This window comes from Mauremys mutica, chromosome 5 (genome assembly GCF_020497125.1).
Source record: "Mauremys mutica isolate MM-2020 ecotype Southern chromosome 5, ASM2049712v1, whole genome shotgun sequence".
NCBI lineage: Eukaryota > Metazoa > Chordata > Testudines > Geoemydidae > Mauremys > Mauremys mutica.
Window position 1 is genome coordinate 17574716 of NC_059076.1, and position 21297 is coordinate 17596012.

At 40.7% G+C, this 21297-nt stretch overlaps 1 protein-coding gene across 1 annotated transcript in view; it reads right to left on the reverse strand.

The window, feature by feature from the left end:
* MOB1B (MOB kinase activator 1B) overlaps positions 1–21200 on the reverse strand; it is a 68875-nt gene extending 47675 nt beyond the window's left edge. The window contains exon 1 of the mRNA XM_045019777.1: positions 21025–21200. Coding sequence (XP_044875712.1) covers positions 21025–21038 — 14 coding nt within the window. The 5' untranslated portion in view covers positions 21039–21200. The remainder of the gene's footprint in view (positions 1–21024) is intronic.
* Between the last annotated feature and the right edge of the window lie 97 nt (positions 21201–21297).

Below are 21297 nucleotides of genomic sequence, written 5' to 3' on the forward strand. Positions count from 1 at the left end.
TGTGGTGACCATGAAAAAAAGAGAGATGGGTGTAGTAAATGCTTAGATTCTGCATAAATTGATAGCTCTCACTTGGAAAACCTTCCTACTCAGACAACATGCGGGGTTCCTCAGACATCTGCCACTATATCTCCATCCTGAGCAATATTAATAAATGCTCCTCGCTAACACAGCACATTTCCACCAAAAGCAGAGAATTTTATACCACACCATGAGGAAAGTATACATCAGTCCCATTTCAGAGGGAAGTTAAGTGATCCTGCCAATATCACACACAGATTAAAGCAGCAAAGCCTGGAAAATAACTCAGAATTCCCAACTCCCATATTCTGACCACTAGAATAGACTCTGGGATAGCCCCTTTGCTATTCTAGGCCTGGACTTTCTAATGAAGGGACACTCCCAGTTGCATCAAACTGTACAGCAGTTTTCAGAACAGCAATATACATTTGGACCCAGGCTGCAAAATCCCAAGTCATTTTCACCTATAACCCAATTAGGATTTGAATCCAGGTCTTCAAAGATGACAAATGAATAGCCTACTGTACTCTCTTACTACTCTCCTGAATTATTTAGAAAAAAATAGCGCATATGCATGATCATTTTATTCTGCTTCCAGACTCAGTACGAAGTGTCAGTTTTACTTCCTTCTGTTTCCCATCAAGCAGTGGCATTAAACTGATGAGACAGACAGATGTAAGATACATGCCAAGAAAAAACAGCCAATGGAAACTTTTGATTTATGACATAAAGCTGTCAAAAACACATCCCAATATTTTGGAGAAGTGGCTTGAGAAGGGGAACATCTGTGGAAATGAACAGAATGCCAAACTATGTAAGTTACGAACGAGTTCACCTAGACATCCCTTCCATTTACCACTGTTTGTTGTTTTTACATTAATGTAATTCAAGGGTAAATGCTTTTTTATTCTAAACTGCAACTGGCAAAAGTCTGGTATTAATTTTTAATCCCTTGTATCCAGCATCCTTCCTATTACACACACTCCTCTGGATACAGTCTAGTTGCTATTTATTGTTTCACCTGCGATAAAATAAAATGGCAACTGCAAGCCCTTTGATAAATGTCTTGAAAAGCTGCCATTTCCCATAGCTGCTAATATCTGGTATAAATGTAACCATTGTACCTAAAGTAAACTGTCGGAGCTCTAGACTTCAAACAAGTTATTGTTTGGGGGACGGAAGATGTGCTGGTCCTCTCCTCAAGGCTAATAACATAGTATTCTTACCTAGAGACAGCAGCAACCAGAGTTTTCGACAATCTCATCATTCAGGAATGCCTTTTACCCTTTCATGAGAGGTGCACATCTACTGTATACCAAGGCTTCAATCAGTTGTTGAGGTTACGGAAGACTTGCACCAGCTTGCACCTCTTCCTCATTCCCAACTATTTCCCTAGGACTTGTCAAATTTTGCAACCCACGCAACAAGAATTAAGATTTTCCCCATAGATAGGTCCACTCTGTTGTAGTAGTGTTATTCAATGAGCCTTCTGGCTAATCCTTAACAATAACTATGTGATACTACAGTGAAAATACTCATTTGGCTTCCAAACATTTTCAGACAAACTCAATCACACTGCCTGCATCTGTAACTTTCACTCCATGCATCTGAAGAAGTGACATTTTTTACCCACGAAAGCTTATGTCCAAATAAATCTGTTAGTGTTTAAGATGCCAATGGACTCCTTGTTGTTTTTGTGGATACGGACTAACATGGCTATCCCCGATACTCAATCACACTGTATTTCATTCACAGCTCCTGCACACTTCAAAATAAGACAGCTTTCCAAATTCTCATTTGAAATGCTTCCTGGAGACTCTGCTGTTTGACACCACCGTGCCAGGAAGGGAGCTTCATTTCCTGGTTCGAGCGCCTGCTCTTGCCCACTTTAAACCGAAGACAATGCATGACCACATCTTTCTTTCTGGCTTGGTGCCCAAGACCTAGGTCAAGGAGGAATGTTACATTATGCAACCTGAAAAAAAGGCTGGTCAGGATACTCAGAGTGTGTGTGTATATTCAGCAACTCCTACTTCCCAGTTCCAGCCTGTTCAACTCCTACGTACACTTAGAAGTGAGCAAAAATGCTGTCAACGCTTGCAATTTTATTGCAAGTCTTCTGATGTTTTTCTTAAAGCCCCAACTCCTCAAAGTCATGTGATTCTGAAAACCTCAAATTTCAACGAAAGAAGTTAGTTTCTAGCCATCATGATTGCTACGAAAAACTTGAATGTCTCAAATCTAAAGCCTCAAAAATTTTGAGGCAAATAAAAAGAACCCTGCATTTATAATTTTTAAGCCAATTATGGTTTTTTGAACACTTGGGGTTGGCAACACTGGAAAAGTAACAGATGTTATTTGTTATGGAAGCGCTTCTTAAATTTCTGTTAGGTGAATTCTAGACTTTGGCTTTGCTTTTTTGATGTAAAGCAAACCCCAAGTCTAGAATTCACCTAGCAGAAATTTAATGAACATACAAATGTGAGAAAGAACAAGCCTGTGTTAGATAGAAAGAAGGAGCTGGTGTTGTCTGTAATATTGGGTTACTGAACATCTTATCTTAAACCAGGGCAGAAGGATGGCTTTGTGGTTAAGGAACTATACTGGGATTTAGGAGATCCAGGTTCAACTCCTGGCTTGGCCATATGCTTCCTATGCAGCAAGTCACTTAGGCTATATCTGCACTACAAGCTAGGGGTGTGATTTCCCTTGCTCATGTGCACATACCCATGCTAGCTCTCAATGAGCGAGCCCAAGTATAAACAGCAGTGCAGTACAAACTTAACAAGGTATGTACTTGACACAGCTAATGCTGCTACCATGGCTACACTGCTATTTATGTTTGTGCTTGCTCACTGAGAGCTAGCGTGAATGTGTACACGAGCAGGAGATTCAGACCCCTAGGCTGTAGTGTAGATGTAGCCTTAGTCTCTGTGTCTGTTTTCTAACCTGCAAAAGGAGGATTACACTTCCCTTTCTTCTCAGAATACTGTCATCAATATTTGTGATGTTCACAGTTACTATGGTGATAGGAGGTCACAAGTACCTAGACAGAGTTGTGGTATGAATAGGAATTTATAGGGTTTGCTGCAGCATTTCTCCACAGTGCAATGCAAACAAACAAAGTGTGGCTTCTAAACCAGGAAACAGGCAAAGGTTGGATATGCTTACACCCTGAAATAAACGCACCCATGTCTTTACATGTGATCATTTCATGCACTTTTAACCTCTGGGGAACCTTCAGAGAGCAATGCAAGTCAGAGCTGGAATCACTGGATACTACTGTACCAAGTTCCACACACTGTAAAACACGGCTGAACTGACTCCCGGAAGACCCTACTGGTTGTGACAGTGGCTTAACTTTATAAAGCTTTGTCCACAGTTGCACAAACAGCAGCATTGAAGAAGGGGGAGCGAAGAGAAAGTGAAGCTGATAGGATGATTCAACAGGGAGGAGCTGGGATAAAAAAGACAGCAGGTCACAATGAAAAAGGCTACAGTCTTACTTAAATCACCCAGACAAGCAGAAATTAAAAGGGGGGGGCACCGAGGGAGGGGGGGATAAAAAAAAATGGCCATATTTTTTATTTTTATTTATCTCTTCCACAGTTTATTCCTCATGGCCTTCCTTACAAGAAGACTACAACATTACTAATCGAATGGTTATTATGGCTATTTTTTAAAAGGTACCATATATTTCATCATTATACATTAAGATGAAACAAGTGGCTATTCAATTTCATAGACTTTCATTTATTACTTGATACCAACAGACTAGGCTACAGCTTTAAAAGGAAACCAGCAATAGCCTGTTCATTAATTAACACAAACTATACAAAGCCTAACAGCCAAGGGGCAGCCTGTGGGCCACAAGTGGCCTTCCACAGCAGCAGTCAGTAGTGAGTAAAGCCTTTCAACAGTGCAGGTCTCTACACGGCAAATATTGTAGCGGCAGAGCACTTAGTCAATTGCTTCCTGGTGCTGCTGTTGTCACAGATTAAAAAGAGAGACAGGAGATAAATCAATAACAACCTGGAGATGAAGTTTCCTTTTGGCACAACACACATTGAAGAACTACAATAGACCAAGAAGTCAAAGAGTTGGCTGGGTGCCATGTCAGGAAGAGAGCAAGGGGCCCCTGAAACTGCTCTAGCAGCCAAAGCAATTCAAGCTTCCCACAGGCTTTGGCTCTTGCAGGTACAGAAGGTAGGATTTATGCTGCCCTTCTCACCCAAAACAAACTGATCTACAATTCAAAATGTCATATACAAATAAAATAAACTTACGGTATTTTCCTGTATTCTGAAGGAAGGGAAGAAGACAACAGTTCAAATTTTCAGTGTTCGTTGCTCTGTGTTGAGCAGCAAGTGCTCTAGGTGGAATCAAACAACTGGTTGCACAAGTACAAGTTTAATCTCTAAAAAGCATCCAGAGCAACGGGGGGTGGGGGAATACTTTTCACTGGTTACAGGAAACAAATTTCTTACAGTCCCTCTATTACTTCACACTAGAAAGTAAATAATACCTTATAGATTCAGAGTAGTTAGAAACAGAAGAAACCTGTCACCTAGTCCATCTCCCTGCTAGTACAGGATTGTTCCTTACAGTAAATTTCCTAGGGTTCTGGCCAGTCTGAGCCAAACTGAGAAGTTCCAAGTGATGAGGCTTCCACAGTTTCCCTAGTTGTGTTATTCCACAGCTAAATAAATCTCATTGTCAGGAAGTTTCTCTCTTAACTGCAGACTCTTACTCTTAGTAATACCCTTATATATCAGACTGAGTCTCTAACCATCTTTGATGTTTAAGTCTACACACATATAAAGGATGCAATATTTCCTACATCCCTGTAGTTATCTTCCAGGCTATAGGTATTTTGCTCTTTTATACTTTCCTCATAAGTCAATATCTCCAGCCTCTTCTCTGAATTCCCTTCAGTTTGACAATATCTTTCTGGTAACAGTGTTCACCACTGAATGCATTATTATAGGTGCAGAAATAGCAAATACAGGAGAACCAATTGCCAGTTTATTTGGCCTTTCAAGAAGTCTTTGAAAAAGTCCCTCACAAGCTATTCAGGAAATTTTACTACACATTTTTCTAATTCAATTTGATCTAGTACACTTACTTCTAAGTCCCTTTTTATTACTTCTCTATACTTACTGGTGTGTGCAATTCCTCCCAATCTACAAGCATGTTGATGAAATTCATGTATGCTCTGGAAGAGGGGGAACACTTGAAAGTGTTAAGTAAGACCACTCTTACCACTGACCCTTCTCTAGCTCACTAGACACCTCTTGCCCCAACTCAATGAATTGCTGTTTGTCGTTACTTTTTCTTTACGGACTTTCAGACAGTTTTTAAAATGACCTGGAATAACTTTTTCAAAGATAGTTTAAATTAATTTTTCAATTAAATCTGTGAGACAGTTCCAAATTCCTTCTAGAGTCTAAATATATCTATTGCATTCCCTTCCACTAAGTCTATTATAAAAAGCAAATCAAGTTTGTCTGGCATAATTTCTTAATTACAAACTCCATGTTTCCTGTTCATGATTTCACTACTCTCTAGATGTCCAGTGACTTTTCTATTTGTAGTAAAATTAGGAAAAATACCAAGTGAAATTAGACTTGCAAGAAGTTAAACTGCCAGGATCAGTCTTTGTGGATTTGAAAACAATTTTTAAAAATCAGTACTTTGCTTTCTTGAAGATTTCCATGATTTTTCAAATAGAATTGTCAGTGGTCCAATAAATTTGTTGGACAATTTCCTAATATCCTAGGATGTATAAGATACGTTGGACCACTTGTGTAGGCTCATATTTTTCAAGTATTCATTTACCTATTCTAAAATTGATAGTAACTTTTTTATTTTTAAATATATGAGCAGAGTTGGCCTTCCTAGTCTACTGTTCAAACTTTCATATTTTTCTTGGACAGATGTAAAGAAGGAGTTCAACATCTCAACTATCTGAGTCACCAATTTAATTCTACTTATAATTAATGGGATTACTTTCTCCCTAGTATTACTTTTCCACTTACTATGTTTGCAGAGGTCCTTATTTCTTTTCACTAGCATTAACTTGCTTTTAAAAAAGTCACAGGGCAAATTCAAAACAAGAGTTAAATTTTTACCCAGTTTTATTTTCAAAATTACTTAGATAGAAAGAGTTGGATGATCTTTGCTTCCTTGACAACCTGTAGGTATTAAAATATTCAGAACAAGGTTCCTCCCTCATTTCACTGAAAAGGTTCCAAAAATTAAAAGTTTAAACATAGTCAAGTTTTTCCACCACAAGCATCTGGGCATGCAAACATGGCAGAGGACTCTGGGAATCACTCAGTAATGTCTGAATATGCTAAACAAATCAGCCAAGGAAGGTTAAACAATAAATCATTCAGATTTCTGTGAAGCCCATCTTTCCCTAAACATAAAATCTGGCCTTAAAAAAGAAATTGGAATACTTTAATATTTCAACTGTATTTGAATGTAAAGTGCATTCCCCTTTACAGACGAGGAGCACAATACAGTTGTAAATATTAGAACATCAGAAAAGGTCCATATGCCACTGAGAAAGATTCCAAGTGCATCCTGCAGCAAGAATGGCCATACACCATGCAATATACGCAATGGCAGACTAAGATTAGTTGTCAGTAAAAGTAGAGCCCTGCAACAGGACAGTATTTTTTATAATGTTAACTAATACCAACAACATGCTCAGTACTGTATAGAACCAGGGGTGGCTCTAGACATTTCGCCGCCCCAAGCAGGGCGGCGTGCCGCGAGGGGCACTCTGCTGGTCGCTGGGAGGGCAGCAGGCGGCTCCGGTGGACCTCCTGCAGGCGTGCCTGCGGAGGGTCTGCTGGTCCCGCGGCTTCGGTGGACCTCCCACACCTGCGGGAGGTCCACCGGAGCCGCCTGCCTCCCTCCCGGCGACTGGCAGAGCGCCCCCCGCAGCATGCCGCCCCAAGCACGTGCTTGGCGTGCTGGGGCCTGGAGCCAGCCCTGTATAGAACATGGAAGAGAAAACAGTCTCTGCTCTGCAGATTATACAGTCTAAATATTAGACAGCAGTTCTGTTAGATTTGTCACATACAGGTTAAACATGCAGAATAGAAAAAGTGTAGAAAGAAGGTCTAGACTGCTTGTGGGATTATAATGTCAATATGTTTTCAGAAGTCTTGACACAGAAAAGTCTTGTAGAAGAAGTTTGTTCTGAAGAGATTCAAGTGTAGAGTGGGAGGACCCTTGGCAAAAGTTTGGAAAGGCATTCCATACAAGAGTAGCATGGGTGAAGTGACAAGAGGGACAGGCAATCAGGAAGATGGAGAGATACAAGCATGTGCACAGACATGTAGAGATCTGAGAGGATGAGGAACTTGCACTTAATGAAATGGTAAGAGTGAGACAGTGGAGTGTTTCAAAGAAGGCAGTAATGCGGTGGGGCCATGGGATGAAGGACAAATGGGTACAAATAAGACAGACAAGACAACACACATGTCCAGTGTCCACAAGAGATCAGACACGAAGATTATAAATCACCATTACTTTTGATAAAGTTATGTAGATTCCAAACGAAATTTAAAAAAAAAAAAACCACCCAAAACACCAAGCCCATTTTTTATACCAAATCTGACTGCAGCTACACAATAGATATGAGAAACATTAAGAAAGGAATAACATTTGTATGTCATTTACAGACTCATATAGGTCTAGGCTAGATGATTAACAAGACTTTCCCATTTTTGACTTCTCAGTGCTGTAGTGTTCACTACAATACTCCCCCTCCCCGCCACACACACACCTTCGTTATCCAGTCAAGGTGAAAATGTTTCATACAACAGGCTTCTACCTCTTCCACTGAGATACTATTCTATAATTATACAGATCTCATCAATAAGAAATTGCAAGCCAAACTATTCTTAATGTCATTTCATTATTTCTAGTTATATTCCTTTGCAGCCTAAATAATTTCTTTGTGATATTAATATCCTTCAAATCTATTTAGACACAACATAATGGGGGGCAGGAAGCATGGATTTTCAGAACCCAAACTGTACACAAATTCTTGAAGTTAATGAATTAAAGAACAAATTAGAAAGAGCAAACAAAACTGAATTTAAGGAACTGATTTGATATTGTTAGTACACAAAAAACAACTGTAATCAGGGCCGGCTCCAGATCCCAGCGTGCCAAGCGCGCGCTTGGGGCAGCATGCCACGGGGGGCGCTCTGCCTGTCGCCGGGAGGGCGGCAGGCGGCTCGGGTGGACCTCCCGCAGGCGTGCCTGCAGAGGGTCCGCTGGTCCCGCGGCTCCGGTGGACCTCCCGCAGGTGAGCCGGCAGAGGGTCCACCGGAGCCGCGGGACCAGCGGACCCTCCGCAGGCACACCTGCGGGAGGTCCACCGGAGCCACGGGACCGGCGGACCCTCCGCAGGCACGCCTGCGGGAGGTCCACCGGAGCCACAGGACCGGCGACCGCCAGAGCGCCCACCGTGGCGTGCCGCCGTGCTTGGGGCGGCGAAATTCCTAGAGCTGCCCCTGACTGTAACTGATCAGCACTTTTTTGAAAAACACTCTGTGAATGGCTGAGGCAAATCTAACCAGACACACAAATGGCTGACCTGCAGGGGCAGAGTTTCTTTTGTTACCATGCTATCTATAGATAGTTTAGAACAGGGGTCGACAACCTTTCAGAAGTGGTGTGCCGAGTCTTCATTTATTCACTCTAATTTAAGGTTTCGTGTGCCAGTAATACATTTTAACATTTTTAGAAAGTAAGTCTATAATATATAATTAAACTATTGTTGTATGTAAAGTAAATAAGGTTTAAAAAAAAAAGCTAAAAAAATAAAAAGGTTTAAGAAGCTTAATTTAAAATTAAAATGCAGAGCCCCCAGGACCTGGGCAGTGTGAGTGCCACTGAAAATCAGCTCACGTGCCGCCTTTGGCACGCGTGCCATAGGTTGCCTACCCCCTGGTTTAGAAATAAATAGAAAAATTTATTATTTTTTTTTAAGATATTGATAAGAAATAGTTAAGAGATTTGCAAAAAATAGATGCATTTCACAAAGGGTCACACTATTAAATACATGTTTGTAATTCTACCTCTTTCTATAAGGTAAAAAAAACTGGCTGACGATACAAACATGGAAAACCAGAAAAAGTAGTGCAAACATTATTTAGAAACCTGAAGGTATACACTTAGGTATGTCTATGTTACAACAGCACAGTTATGCCTCTGTAGCACCGTAGTGTAGATGCATCCTACATTGCTGGAAAGTTTTTTTCTGTCAATGTAGTAAATCCATCTCTCCGAAAGGTGGTAGGCAGGTCAATGGACAAATTCTTCTGTCAACCTAGATGTGTCTACAATAGGGGGTTAGGTCGACCTAACTACATTACATAGGGCATGAAATTTTTCACAGCCCTGAGCAATGTAGCTAGGTCAAGCTAATTATTAGGTGTAGACCAGGCCTTAGATTACACTTCTGAGTTGATTAATGGTACATAGTGTTCACTTAAGGAAATAAAATAAAGACTAAAATAATCAGAGGCAAGAGATTAAGGGCTTGTACACACTACCACTTATGATGGTATAGCTTATGTGACTCAGGGGGCATGAATAAGACACCCTTCCGAGCGACGCAAGTTACACCTAAGCACCAGTGTAGACAGCACTATGTTTGCGGGAGAGCTTCTCCTGCCGACATAGCTACCAATTCTCATGGAGGTGGTTTTATTATGCCAACGGGAGAGAGCTCTCTCGTTGGCATAAAGTGTCTTCACCAGATGTGCTACAGCGGTGCAGATGCACGGATATAGCGCTGCTAGGGTAGACTAGCCCTAAATCAAAGCACAACAGAAAGACTTAAGGGATAGGAGGTGATCATGAATCACCTATCAGAGATTCTACAAAATCTATACTATAATATACTACACCACCACCAAAGCGTCATTACATAATCCTCAATATTTAATGCAACATGTAGTTATATCATGATATGAAATCTGGTAATGTCAGCTAAAATTGCTTGACTCCTGCAAATAAGCATCGTATAGTTAAAACAAAAATACAGATGCCTGAACTAGTGTTATCTACTATCATTACAACTCACAAGACAACAGAAAAGAGACTAAGAAAAATATATCTATTTCTCTTTTTTCTGTTTTACTTTGTGCTTTTGACAGCACTTTTTGTACATGGTCAGTTTCCTGTTTACTTATTCAGATTCCCCTGCTTGACACACATGCTGCAACAGAGGAAAGAATAACGTTAAAAAAAATATATAGGCAAATGATTGTAAAACCATAAAAAAATACGCCAGCAGAATCAAGGACAGGAAGTGTACCGGAAGTTACTTTAAATTCATGTGTGGAAACAGATGAATTTGAAAGTTTATGTTTTTTAAGTTTAATAAGATCTTTGTGTAGCCATAAAATGTGCTGAGAATGGATACAAGCGTACTAACTACCAATTTCATTTCTTGGTCTTGAATGGAAAGTTCTGAAACCCTAAAAGTATTACCACTGCATTTGACAATGGAAGACTATAAATGAGGCTTTGAAGTAAAACAACAGCTGAAGAGTTCAAGTTGGTAGAAGTCTAACTATAATCAGAAGTAGTGAGACCAAATGTGGGTTATTTGTATTAAATTTAACAAAGGGAGCCCACCAGAATGTGCTTTGGGCCCAAATCCTCTTACTTCAAAAGGAATCCCCCTTAACTTTTAGCAAGAGCATGTCTCTACTGCAGCTAATTACTTGACTATTTCAGAACCATTGTCTCTCCCTGTCGTAAACAGAACAATTAGACTTGTAATAAGGACAAGAAGTTCAGGAATTTTGAAAGTGTATCTGTAATTTAGTCAACTTTGCCACTGAAAGTGGCAAATTCCTAGATTTAATAGGACTGTATCCCCAGGACACAGATAAAATCCCTGTAGGGATACCGCCATATTCAAAAAGGTGTGATGAAGGGCAACCAAAATAACTCAGAGAGAGGGGATGAAGCTATACTGCTGAGAGTAAAGAGAACCAAGATGGGAAGGATCACAGTAAGTATATAAATGGACTGATGCTAAATGGTAGCTGTGGACTGTAGTAAAGAGGGAGAGAGAGACTAAACAGAGGGTAAACAAGTGAGGCAGAAATGTCTTCACACAAAAGATAGACAGAAATTTGGAACCAGAAATACTTCATGAGGAAACAAGAGATTTTTTTTGTGGGGGGGAAGGGAAGAAAGCCTACAGCCTTCTAGATATTTGAAGTTATAGTGAAGTGATATAAGCCAATGTATTTAAGATCAAGGCTTAATAGACCAAAAGGCTCTTAATGATCGTATTTTTTCCTGCAGGCAAGTGGAGAGGGAATGGGAGAAGAGAATGGAAGCCATTCACTTCTGAATCAAAAATTTTACTGCTTATAAACATTTAGACACACAGTCTTGGGGAAAAAATACTTTTACATTCATTAATTACAAAAGAATGGGGTTTTTGTCTTTGTGCATTTGAGACAATGTTTTTGTACAATGAAAAAATGAGGAATTGATGAGTAAATTCACACATTTAGATGGAAAGAAAAGCCATCAATTTAACAGAGCACTACTGAAATGTGTAACAAAGCTGAGAGCTATAGAATTGGAGACTCAACCAACTACTGGAAGCAATACTTCCAGTCATTTAAAATATAATTTCTGGTAGAAATGATGTAATATGTGAGAGTGGAACTGTGAGACTGCTAACAAGAACAGAATGATGCACTAGTATCAGGATGATGTTCTGAACACCTTAGCAACAGGAGCTACTCCTGCCCCTCCAGCAAAACTAATAGCAGCTCTGTGGTACTGGGAAACTGCAGTGCTACTTTGTAGACAGAGTGGGGAGTTCAGAGAAACTTGACCTTACTTCTCTCCTCCCCCGCTCCCTTTAGATTTTTTTTTTCCTGAAGTGGGGCTTGAAGCATCCACCAAGCGTCTCTACATCCTCATCCTCTAGCTCTTCTTCCCTTCTACCACACTTCTGTTCCCACTTCCAGAGTCCCTGCATAGACCTTAATGTGTTCTGGATGCACCCGATGTGTCAACATGGGAGTGCTGCTGGGCCAGCCTTGGGAAAGTGAATGCAGCAAGACAGTTATGCTGAAAAATGGGCTTGTCAATCTAGCAGAGAAAGGTATAACATGAGCCAATCACTGGAAGTTGAAGCTAGACAAATTCAGACCGGAAATAAGGGATAAATTTTTAACTGACACTAATTAATCATTGGAACAACTTATCAAGGGTCATGGTGGATTCTCCATCACTGACAATTTTTAAGTCAAGATTGAATGTTTCTCTAGAAGATGTGCTCTAGTAATTATTTTGGGGGAAGTTCCTTGGTATGTTTATACAGGAGGCCAGGCTAAATGATCACAATGCCCCCTTTTGGCGTTGGAATCTATTAATGAAAAAGCAGGTCATATGAAGAGCACCTCCTGTAGAGAAGTGAAATGAATAGACAATCCATCTTGTAGTCGGTTATATTTAAACTGGTCCATGCTCAAAATGGCTGGACACACACAGTTTGAGAAAATTCAGTTAGAACCACTGCATGTTCCTATAATACTTCAGAGTATCTCTCTATAGGAGTAATCTCATTTTTAACGTTCAATGTATTTCTTCATGAAAAGATGAGTCATACAAAGGGTTTACTCAGGAAGAGCTCCCACTGGAGTCAGAGAGAAAAGTAAGGAGGAACAAAAGAACTCTCATCCACACTTTCAAAGGAGTTTTTAGATTTTTTCAGCTATCTTTTGATTGCTCAGTCTCTGCTGACTTCTATGTTCCCCAGAGCAGAGGATAATACTCAGCATGATGATACAAATACATTCTAGTAGTCCTCCTCCAAAGGCACTAGCAGTGTCATGAAACAGATGATCTAGAGCAGTTCTTAACCTTTACTCCAGCCTGCACCCCTTTGGTTCTCAAAATATGTCCTCACACCCCTTGTCAAAAATCGTTGAAGTACGTCAGTTCTTTAACCCTACATATATCATAACTATAGAACGAAAGACAGAGTTTGATAGTCTATTACAGTAATCGTTAAAAAATGTATAATGTTAATAAATACATAGGTTTGATTAAACGAAGTAGTTGTATTTACGTGCCCGTGCTTAATTTGTGTTTTTGATGATTTACCTTCTAAAAAATTCTGGCATGTCTCACACCCCCAGAAAGGGCATCTTGCAACCCCAGGGGGTGCATGAACTCCAGGTTAAGAACCACTGATCTAGAGCAACTCTTGCCAGTTATGTGTTTTTGCAACAAAAGCAAAATCAGGTACAGAGTAGGCAATATCAGGCCAAATGATGATTCTACAAGATGCTTCTATATGGCTATGTAAAAAAAAAACCTATGAGAAGGCAAAGCTAAACATTGGATTCATGCAATCCCACTCAATTTAAATGTAATGGGAAGAAAATAAAAGATGGTCTGTAGGATGTGGCAAAGGAATAGTCACTCATTGCCCGAAAGTGATTCTGCAACAACTGAGTCAATATGACTGATGATCTTCCTTGCTCTAATCCTCTGACAGTAAAGTTTCTCATACAGTTACATCTCATTTTTTCAGCAAGCTCACTGTTCCCCAGATTTAGTAGGAACGTTTTGGTTAATTAAGCAATAAGACATGCCAAGGCATATGTTGCAGTTTATTTTATTTGCCTGTAAAGAGTCCTCTTAATATCTCCAGTACCACAGTATTTCCTATTGTATACTACTGCAGAGCTAAGATAGACTAAATTAATTTAAAATAGCCTTCTAGTTTTTCCTTTTTAAAATAAAATCAAGAGAGGTTTTATTTTCCTTGTTAAATTTCATTTATTTATTTACTTTAGAGTAAAAGTTGAGCACTGAGGCTGCAAGTTAAGTACTAATGGAAACAACAATAGTCTAGTGCCAAGGGAGGATAATTAGAAGGTCTAAACATGTAACGGAATTGTCAAGATTTGCTAATATAGGCAAGCAGTTTCATGAATATATCTGATTTGTGTCAATGTACCAGAATGTCACCATGTTTATGAAGGTTTTAAAAGTAACATTTGCAACAACAGTTAATATACAATCACTTCCAATACCCATCTTCATCTCTTTGCAAATGGGGACAAAAACCTGTACCCCTGGTGTCTTGTTACCACACCCTCCTGTAGAATAGTACAGCCCTCAGTTCAAGGACTCAGTACAGTCTTATCAAAAACGCTTATGATGTACTTTCAAAAGAAATATTATTACAAGATCAAAATAAACGTTGCACACAGAAATCTTGCTTTTGAAGGTGGTCAGGGTTCCATTCTTAATTTAATTTTACAACCATAATAGCTAGTAGTATAGGCGTAGAAAAATAAACATCAAGGGGAAATTATAAGTATGAAACAATTTTGGCATAAAAGCACACATTTAGGAAGTAGTTAAGATGCAGTAGTTAAAATTGTGGTGGTGAACATGTAAGAAATCTCCACAATGAACTATGCATTTCTTTGTCAATGTCTTTTTGTTTGTTTTTTTTAAACTAATGCTTCTTTATCCACTGGCATAAATAAATAAATAACAAAGCCCAACAGCAGCATCCATTCAGTCCTTTATTCATGTATTTCAGAAGATTAAATTTTATGTGCAGAAGTTTTCAGATGTGATCTCTGGACTTTAAAATTCATTGCAACATCACTAATATCATGGAGCTTTAAAGTCATCCCCATAATTCTACCACTCCCACGGTAGTACTATTTCATCTTGTAGCTGGGAGCTCAAATGAGCATACCACACAGCTTTGGCTCCACAGCCCACCAACAATAATCTGTGGGAGAAGGAGCAAGAGCTCAAGCATGGTAGGCACAAATCTATTGGGGAGGGGGAGAAAACCCTACAGTTCTTTGTAAGAGCATATGGGGTTCCCCGCATCAGGAGGCATTTCAGTTCTTATTTTGGTTCAATGAATAGGGTAGGGGTAATGGCATTAATGAAGGAGAAAGTCTGTCCCAGTAGCCCAGGGCTTGGGAGCAACCCTATGATAAGGCAGTGTATGTGTAATACTGAAGAAAAGTTTTCTAGAACTTTTCTGAGTTCCCAAGGGATTACAAAAGGGAAAAATAAAGCAACAAGCATTTTAAAAGACATTGTCAAGACAGTCTGATAATTGCAAAATAAATTATATTAAAGATGGGGCAACTAGGAAAATGGGGGTTTTCATTTAGGTTTTAGTACTGTGTTCAGCATTAGGGTTTCCAACAGCTTTCAAAGAAGGGATCACAAAGGGATACAAAGTGAAAGATCAGAGCTGCCAGCATGGGAGCAAATCCTTGGACCCTGACCCTTTGAAAATTGGAGCTGAACAGAAGTACTCAGAACTTTAGCTACAGCATTTGAAAATACTTTGTTTAAATAATGTTAAACAGATTTTTGGTAAAACACATACTCCAATTATCTTTATAATTACTAAAAATCCTTATTGTGAAACTAAGTGTCACAAACTGGTTCCATATACCATAGCCTCAAGAGGGTTTATCATCAGGACTCTTTGGATGAGGCTGTGGCATATGGAACCAGTTGTGACACTTTACTTTCACAGTAAGTAAGGTTTACTTGAGACCTGGCACTGCTGCCACCAGGGCTTGGAAATTTCCCTTGCATATGGTGAGTAAGATGCTTTCCCAGCTAAGTTTCATTAGCTTCAGCAAAATCTAAACTCTCATGAGTTTCAGTTTTTTAAAAAAGGAAGTTTCTAGCACCTTATAGTTGCAAAGAAAACCTTCCAAACACAAACAGAATGTAATCAACACAGGTGTCCTTCAGAGTCTGCACACAGTGTGTTCCAATGCCTTTATTGTAGCTCTGAGGACTCCCAAATTGTAGCAGAGTGTAAACTGAACAGATGGTGGGTTTTCACAACTGTTATTGGGAACCCTATGAGCACCCACGTAACTGACCAGAATCAGGTCAGTTTCATTCTTCAGTACCTTAGGAATCTTACAAGAAGCATCACTGGGAAGGATTCCCCAGCAATAGAGGTTAAGGACAGATAAAGTAGTGGAAATTCTCCCCCCATCGCAGCTAGGGTGACCAGACAGCAAATGTGAAAAATCGGGACAAAGGCTAGGGGGTAATAGGAGCCTATATAAGGAAAAGACCCAAAAATCGGGACTGTCCCTATAAAATTGGGACATCTGGTCACCCTAATTGCAGCAACCAGGACACTAAAGTGGGAAGAGGAAAGAGAGAGAGAGAGATTATTGTAGGGAGAAGAACAATAGACTGGCTTGACTTCTGGCAAAGCTGAGAAAAGTAGAGAATAGCCAGACAGTTCTTCAAGAGCATTGAGTGGGCTAGAGGAGGCACAAAAGACAGTATTTGTCAGTCTGAAGTATATGTATTCTGTAATTTATCTGCTATGAAATGTGTTTATGATTTTTATAGTTCTGATTTTGAAGTGGACCTGCGAGAAGTAGTGAAGGAAGGAAGGTGGGAGAAGAGTAGAGACAAATTCCATTTTTGGCCTCCATATCTATAAAAGAAGCCTGAATTTAGTAGATTTAAAAACAAAAAAGTCAAGTCTTAGGCTTTGGCTACACTTACACTTCAAAGCGCTGCCGCGGCAGCGCTTTGAAGTGCTAAGTGTAGTCAAAGCACCAGCGCTGGGAGAAAGCTCTCCCAGCGCTGTCCGTACTCCACCTCCCTGTAGGGAATAACGGACAGCGCTGGGAGCTTTGACTACACTTAGCCGCGCTCCCAGCGCTGGGGCTTTGACTACACTGGCGCTTTGCAGCGCCGCAATTTGCAGCGCTGGAGAGGGTGTGTTTTCACACCCTGCTGCAGCGCTGCAAATTTGTAAGTGTAGCCAAGCCCTTATTTATACATCATGAAGAAACAAAAAACGGTATCATCAGAAGCACATTTTTTCCCATGGTTTACAAGTCACATTCACGCTGATGTTTATTGGGAGATTGCTCACAGAAATGTGACCAATAAATAATGCATACATCCCAACAAATATAAGCTTATTCCTCTTAACTCCCTGAAATTGTTTCCTCCAACTCTTTTTCACCAGAAATCTGCACTTGTCAATTCTGACTGCTCATTTTAATAAAAAATATGAAACTGTATATTGGCCTTACGGATGGGGGGGTTACATAATCTTAAGGGTACACAACTGTTGGATAATAAATACTTTAGGATCCTGAATTATGTCAGGGATTTTTATTAAAAATCATTTTTGATGTAGCTTCTTTGCTAAGGCAGTTTTAGTAATTCAGGATAGCAGTAGCAAATTGCCAGATGGTACGCCTACAGAACTATCTTTAATTTCTTCCTTGGAGATGCAGACTATCATTTCTGAAACTCTGCTGTAACTTCTTTTTGAAAGGAATCTGTCAAACTTTTTTATTTTTTACCCAGCTTTTGATAGCACGGCCTGTTAAAGAGTATATTCTGTATCTCTTTGTTTGCTCCCCTACAGATGTTTACAAGGATCTTTTCAACACCGGAAATACTGATTATACAGAGAAAACAGTGAAAGTGACAACATGCAACACTGCTGTCAAATACAAGCAGTAAATAAAACATTTTTTAAAATTAATTAACTTCTCTCAATGATAACATTAGATATTTTGATAATAATAGGTATAGTTTTTTTTTTAAATAAAAGTATTTTCAAATTGAAAATGTCACCTTGAATTCTTCCTACATAGCTAGATAAGAATGAGGCAAATTCACTCCATGCTGACCACTCGCTGACCCTATCAAAATAATGGAATAATCATGGGTCTGAGAAATGGAAATTGAGAATATTCTCCACATTACAGGAGGCACGCAGCATGATTGGACCCCATATGAACACAACTGCTTTGTTATTTGGAAACCCAGTTGACAAAGAGAACGTGGGATTTTATCTTGTGCTTCAGTGGCAAATTGGAGAATTACAGCATTTACTGAAGATACAACCTGCACTTGTATAGAGGATCACCATATGGTACACCTAACAGAAGCATCTTTATAAAAACTTCATAATAAAACTGCACCAGATAAATATAAAAATGTGTACCCAGTTGGAAAATAAAAAGAGAGCACTGTATATTGGACTGGAGAAAGGGGGGGAAGGAGGGAAAAACATTGTTACCTGCAGCAGCAATTAAGCCTTCTCCTGAAGCTATGTCTAAAAAAGTGTGTTTATTTTGCAGCCTAAAAAGTGAGTGAGATATTGAATATGTAAATACATTCATGTGTTATATAAGATTTTGGTTTTGATGGGTGTAACCAGGATAATAAAAAATAATTCCCGAGGACAAGGGGAATTGAGGAGACATAACTAACCTTTTTTAGGAAAATGCTTGAAATACACCTCTACCGCATTATAACGTGACCCAATATAACACAAATTCGGATATAACACAGTAAAGCAGTGCTCCGGGGCTGCACACTCCGGTGGATCAAAGCAAGTTCGATATAACGCAGTTTCACCTATAACGCGGTAAGATTTTTTTGCTCCCGACAGAATTATATCGAGGAAGAGGTGTATCTAAAATGCTTGAGATAGCTACTTGCCAGTAGCAAGCTGAAAGCCAAGTGGGGAAGAGAACAGGCATACATTTCTGCTGAATTTAAACTTTAAAAAAAACTTTTAAGTTTCTAGACCTTAAGATTTGAAAGAAACTCTTTCAGTTATAAACAAAGGCAGTGCTGTCCCCCTGAGTCTACAGACAGTTCCAGTACCTTTGCTGCTGTTCCTAGCTTTGCTGAGCAGCAGCAGAAACAGGCACTGAAGTTATTCATACAAGAAGTTGACCCTGACCAATGGAGGCTAGGGGGAAATGGTATAGCAGAGACCTGCTTCGCCCCATTCCAGAGGCTCTAGAAAAGGAGAAGAGACAGAAGTGTATCTTTTTCTTTCAGCAGCCAAAGGTGGAGCTTCACATTTTACTGACACCAATTAGCCAGAGGCCATGGATTATGAAACTAACGCCCCACTCACAGACACACACCAGAATCCAAGGACAGCATTCTGGTATCTCTCACTCCTTCCCAGCAGCTTGGGATGGTGGAGGAGGGGCACAGCTAAGCTTCTAATGAGAACAGCGCCAAGGCCACCCAATAATCTTTTGTATCTACCACTGACTAGCAAGTTTGGTCATTCAGCTGGTAGGTATCTACCAATTCTAGCCTTGAGTAAGATACTGCATCTGCAATTTCAGGTGAATTGGGTTGGTTTTGGCAAACTTAACCAATGTAATGACTAGATTTATAAAAGGAAGCTAGTATCAATCTTAATTACAGAGAGAATAGTCTCTCTCCATGATGAGAGAGTCACTACTACTCCAGTTCCCAAGAAGAAAGCATCTCCTCCCATGCTGTTTAGAATTAGGCCAACCATATGACATCTAACAGTTATCAATATAAGCCTTCACCAACTTTCATATGCCATGCTACTGGTCCAGTGAAGACTTATGTATGTGCTTAATTTTAAGCACCAGTAGATTTTGTAAATTGGGGCCTAAATGGAGTTTAACTATTAAATGATATCTTTTTCAGCTGTGTAATTCCACCACCACCCCTTCTTTGGTTTAGTTAATAGGTCACTGAACTGGTTTACATTAATTGTCTTAAGTACCTTCTTTCCATTCCCAAGGGGAGAAACAAGGATAATTTAGTTCCACTCTAGTCTATGAAGCTGAATAGCAAGAACATAGGTATTGCATGTGTCTGACTTGTCACTAATTCCTATAGGATCTTTGTATCCTTGCAGTAAACAATTGCCTTCTCATTATCATCCATCCAGTCAGCACCTTCTTACCTACCTGGCTTGCTATATTTACAGCAGATGAAAGGTAGTCATTTGCACAAGGAGTATCTGAATCCTTAATTAACTTTTAATTGCATGCATCTGATGAAGTGGTTATTCACCCAGGAAAGCTTATGCTCCAATACGTTTGTTAGTATATAAGGTGCCACAGGACTCTTTGTTGCTTTTTAATTCCTAATGTGTTACATTAACACATCAGCCAAAATACCTTATGTTAAAAGGTTTTTGCTGCACATATTTTTATTTAGTTTGAAAAGAAAAAGTCTAACTTAGTACCTACATAGTGTTTCTCTCTACAGATTTTTTTTTTACAAACATTGGCCTATTTCCGTACTAAATATTACCAGTTGAGCAAATTCAGAATAGTCTCTGCAGAGTAACATTTGAGAAAGTCTCACTTCTCTATATTAATGGAGTGCAGTGATTTATTTCCTGTATTTTTTTTTTCTTTAAACCTCCCCCTCCTCCCTCCCTTTTCTTTTTATTTACAGGCTCCAGGAATGAAATATACCAACATGTTTCCCTCTGTGAAAACAAACTGTGCCCTCTACATGCCCGAGAGATACTGACAAGGCTGTCTGGTGGTCCCACTCCTATGCAATCATGAACTTCTAATTTTAGAAATCTACCCTTTAAAAAAAAATGTAAAACCAGGACTCACAAGCACCACTCCCCCCATTGCCCCAACCACTAGGGTCGATGTTAAGGTACATGTCACAGGAATAACATAACACCACGTTACACCACCCCTCGTACGGCTGGGCCAGGGCCAGGGCCAGGGCCGAGCGGAGGATGGGGATTTCTCAGTGTTATTGTCCAAGATGTCCCTGTCGCTCCAGCGAGGGCTGTAGCGCTGCTGGCTTCAGCCAAACCCACCCAGGAAACCCCCCGGCTGCGGGTGGCAGGGGCGGGCGTTGCGTGCCCGCTCGACCCGCTGCTCTCGCCGGCCGGGCGCAGCTGAGGGGCGCGGGGCGGGAAAGGGGAGCAGAGAGCCGGGCTGCGAGAGGGACCCGCTCATGGTGGCGGTGAGGCGCCTCTGAGCTGCTTCCTAAAGCCCGGGGCCCCGCGCTGTGCACTACCCCCGCCGGCCTGGGAGACAGGGAGGGAGGGAGGAAGATGGGGGGGTCCCCGACCCCAGGCCCGGCGGGGAGCGGGGGCAGCACGAGCCCGGCGCTACTCACAACAAGAAGCTCATGGCGCAGGCGGCGGCGGCGCGGGACCAGCGAGTGGCTCCGCTCTCGGCTCCCAACGGCAGCGGCCGGCGCAGGGGGGCGGGGGAGAGCGCGGGGCGGGGCGCGGAGAGCCGGGGCCTCCCTCCGCCGTGCGGGGCCGGGATCCCCGCAGCCCGTCCGCTCGGCAGCGCCCTTGGGCTCCTCCATCCCCGCTGCTCCAGGCCTCCCCACCTCCCCCTCACGCCGTGACATTGACCCCAGCCGCCCCCCGCTGCCCCCACC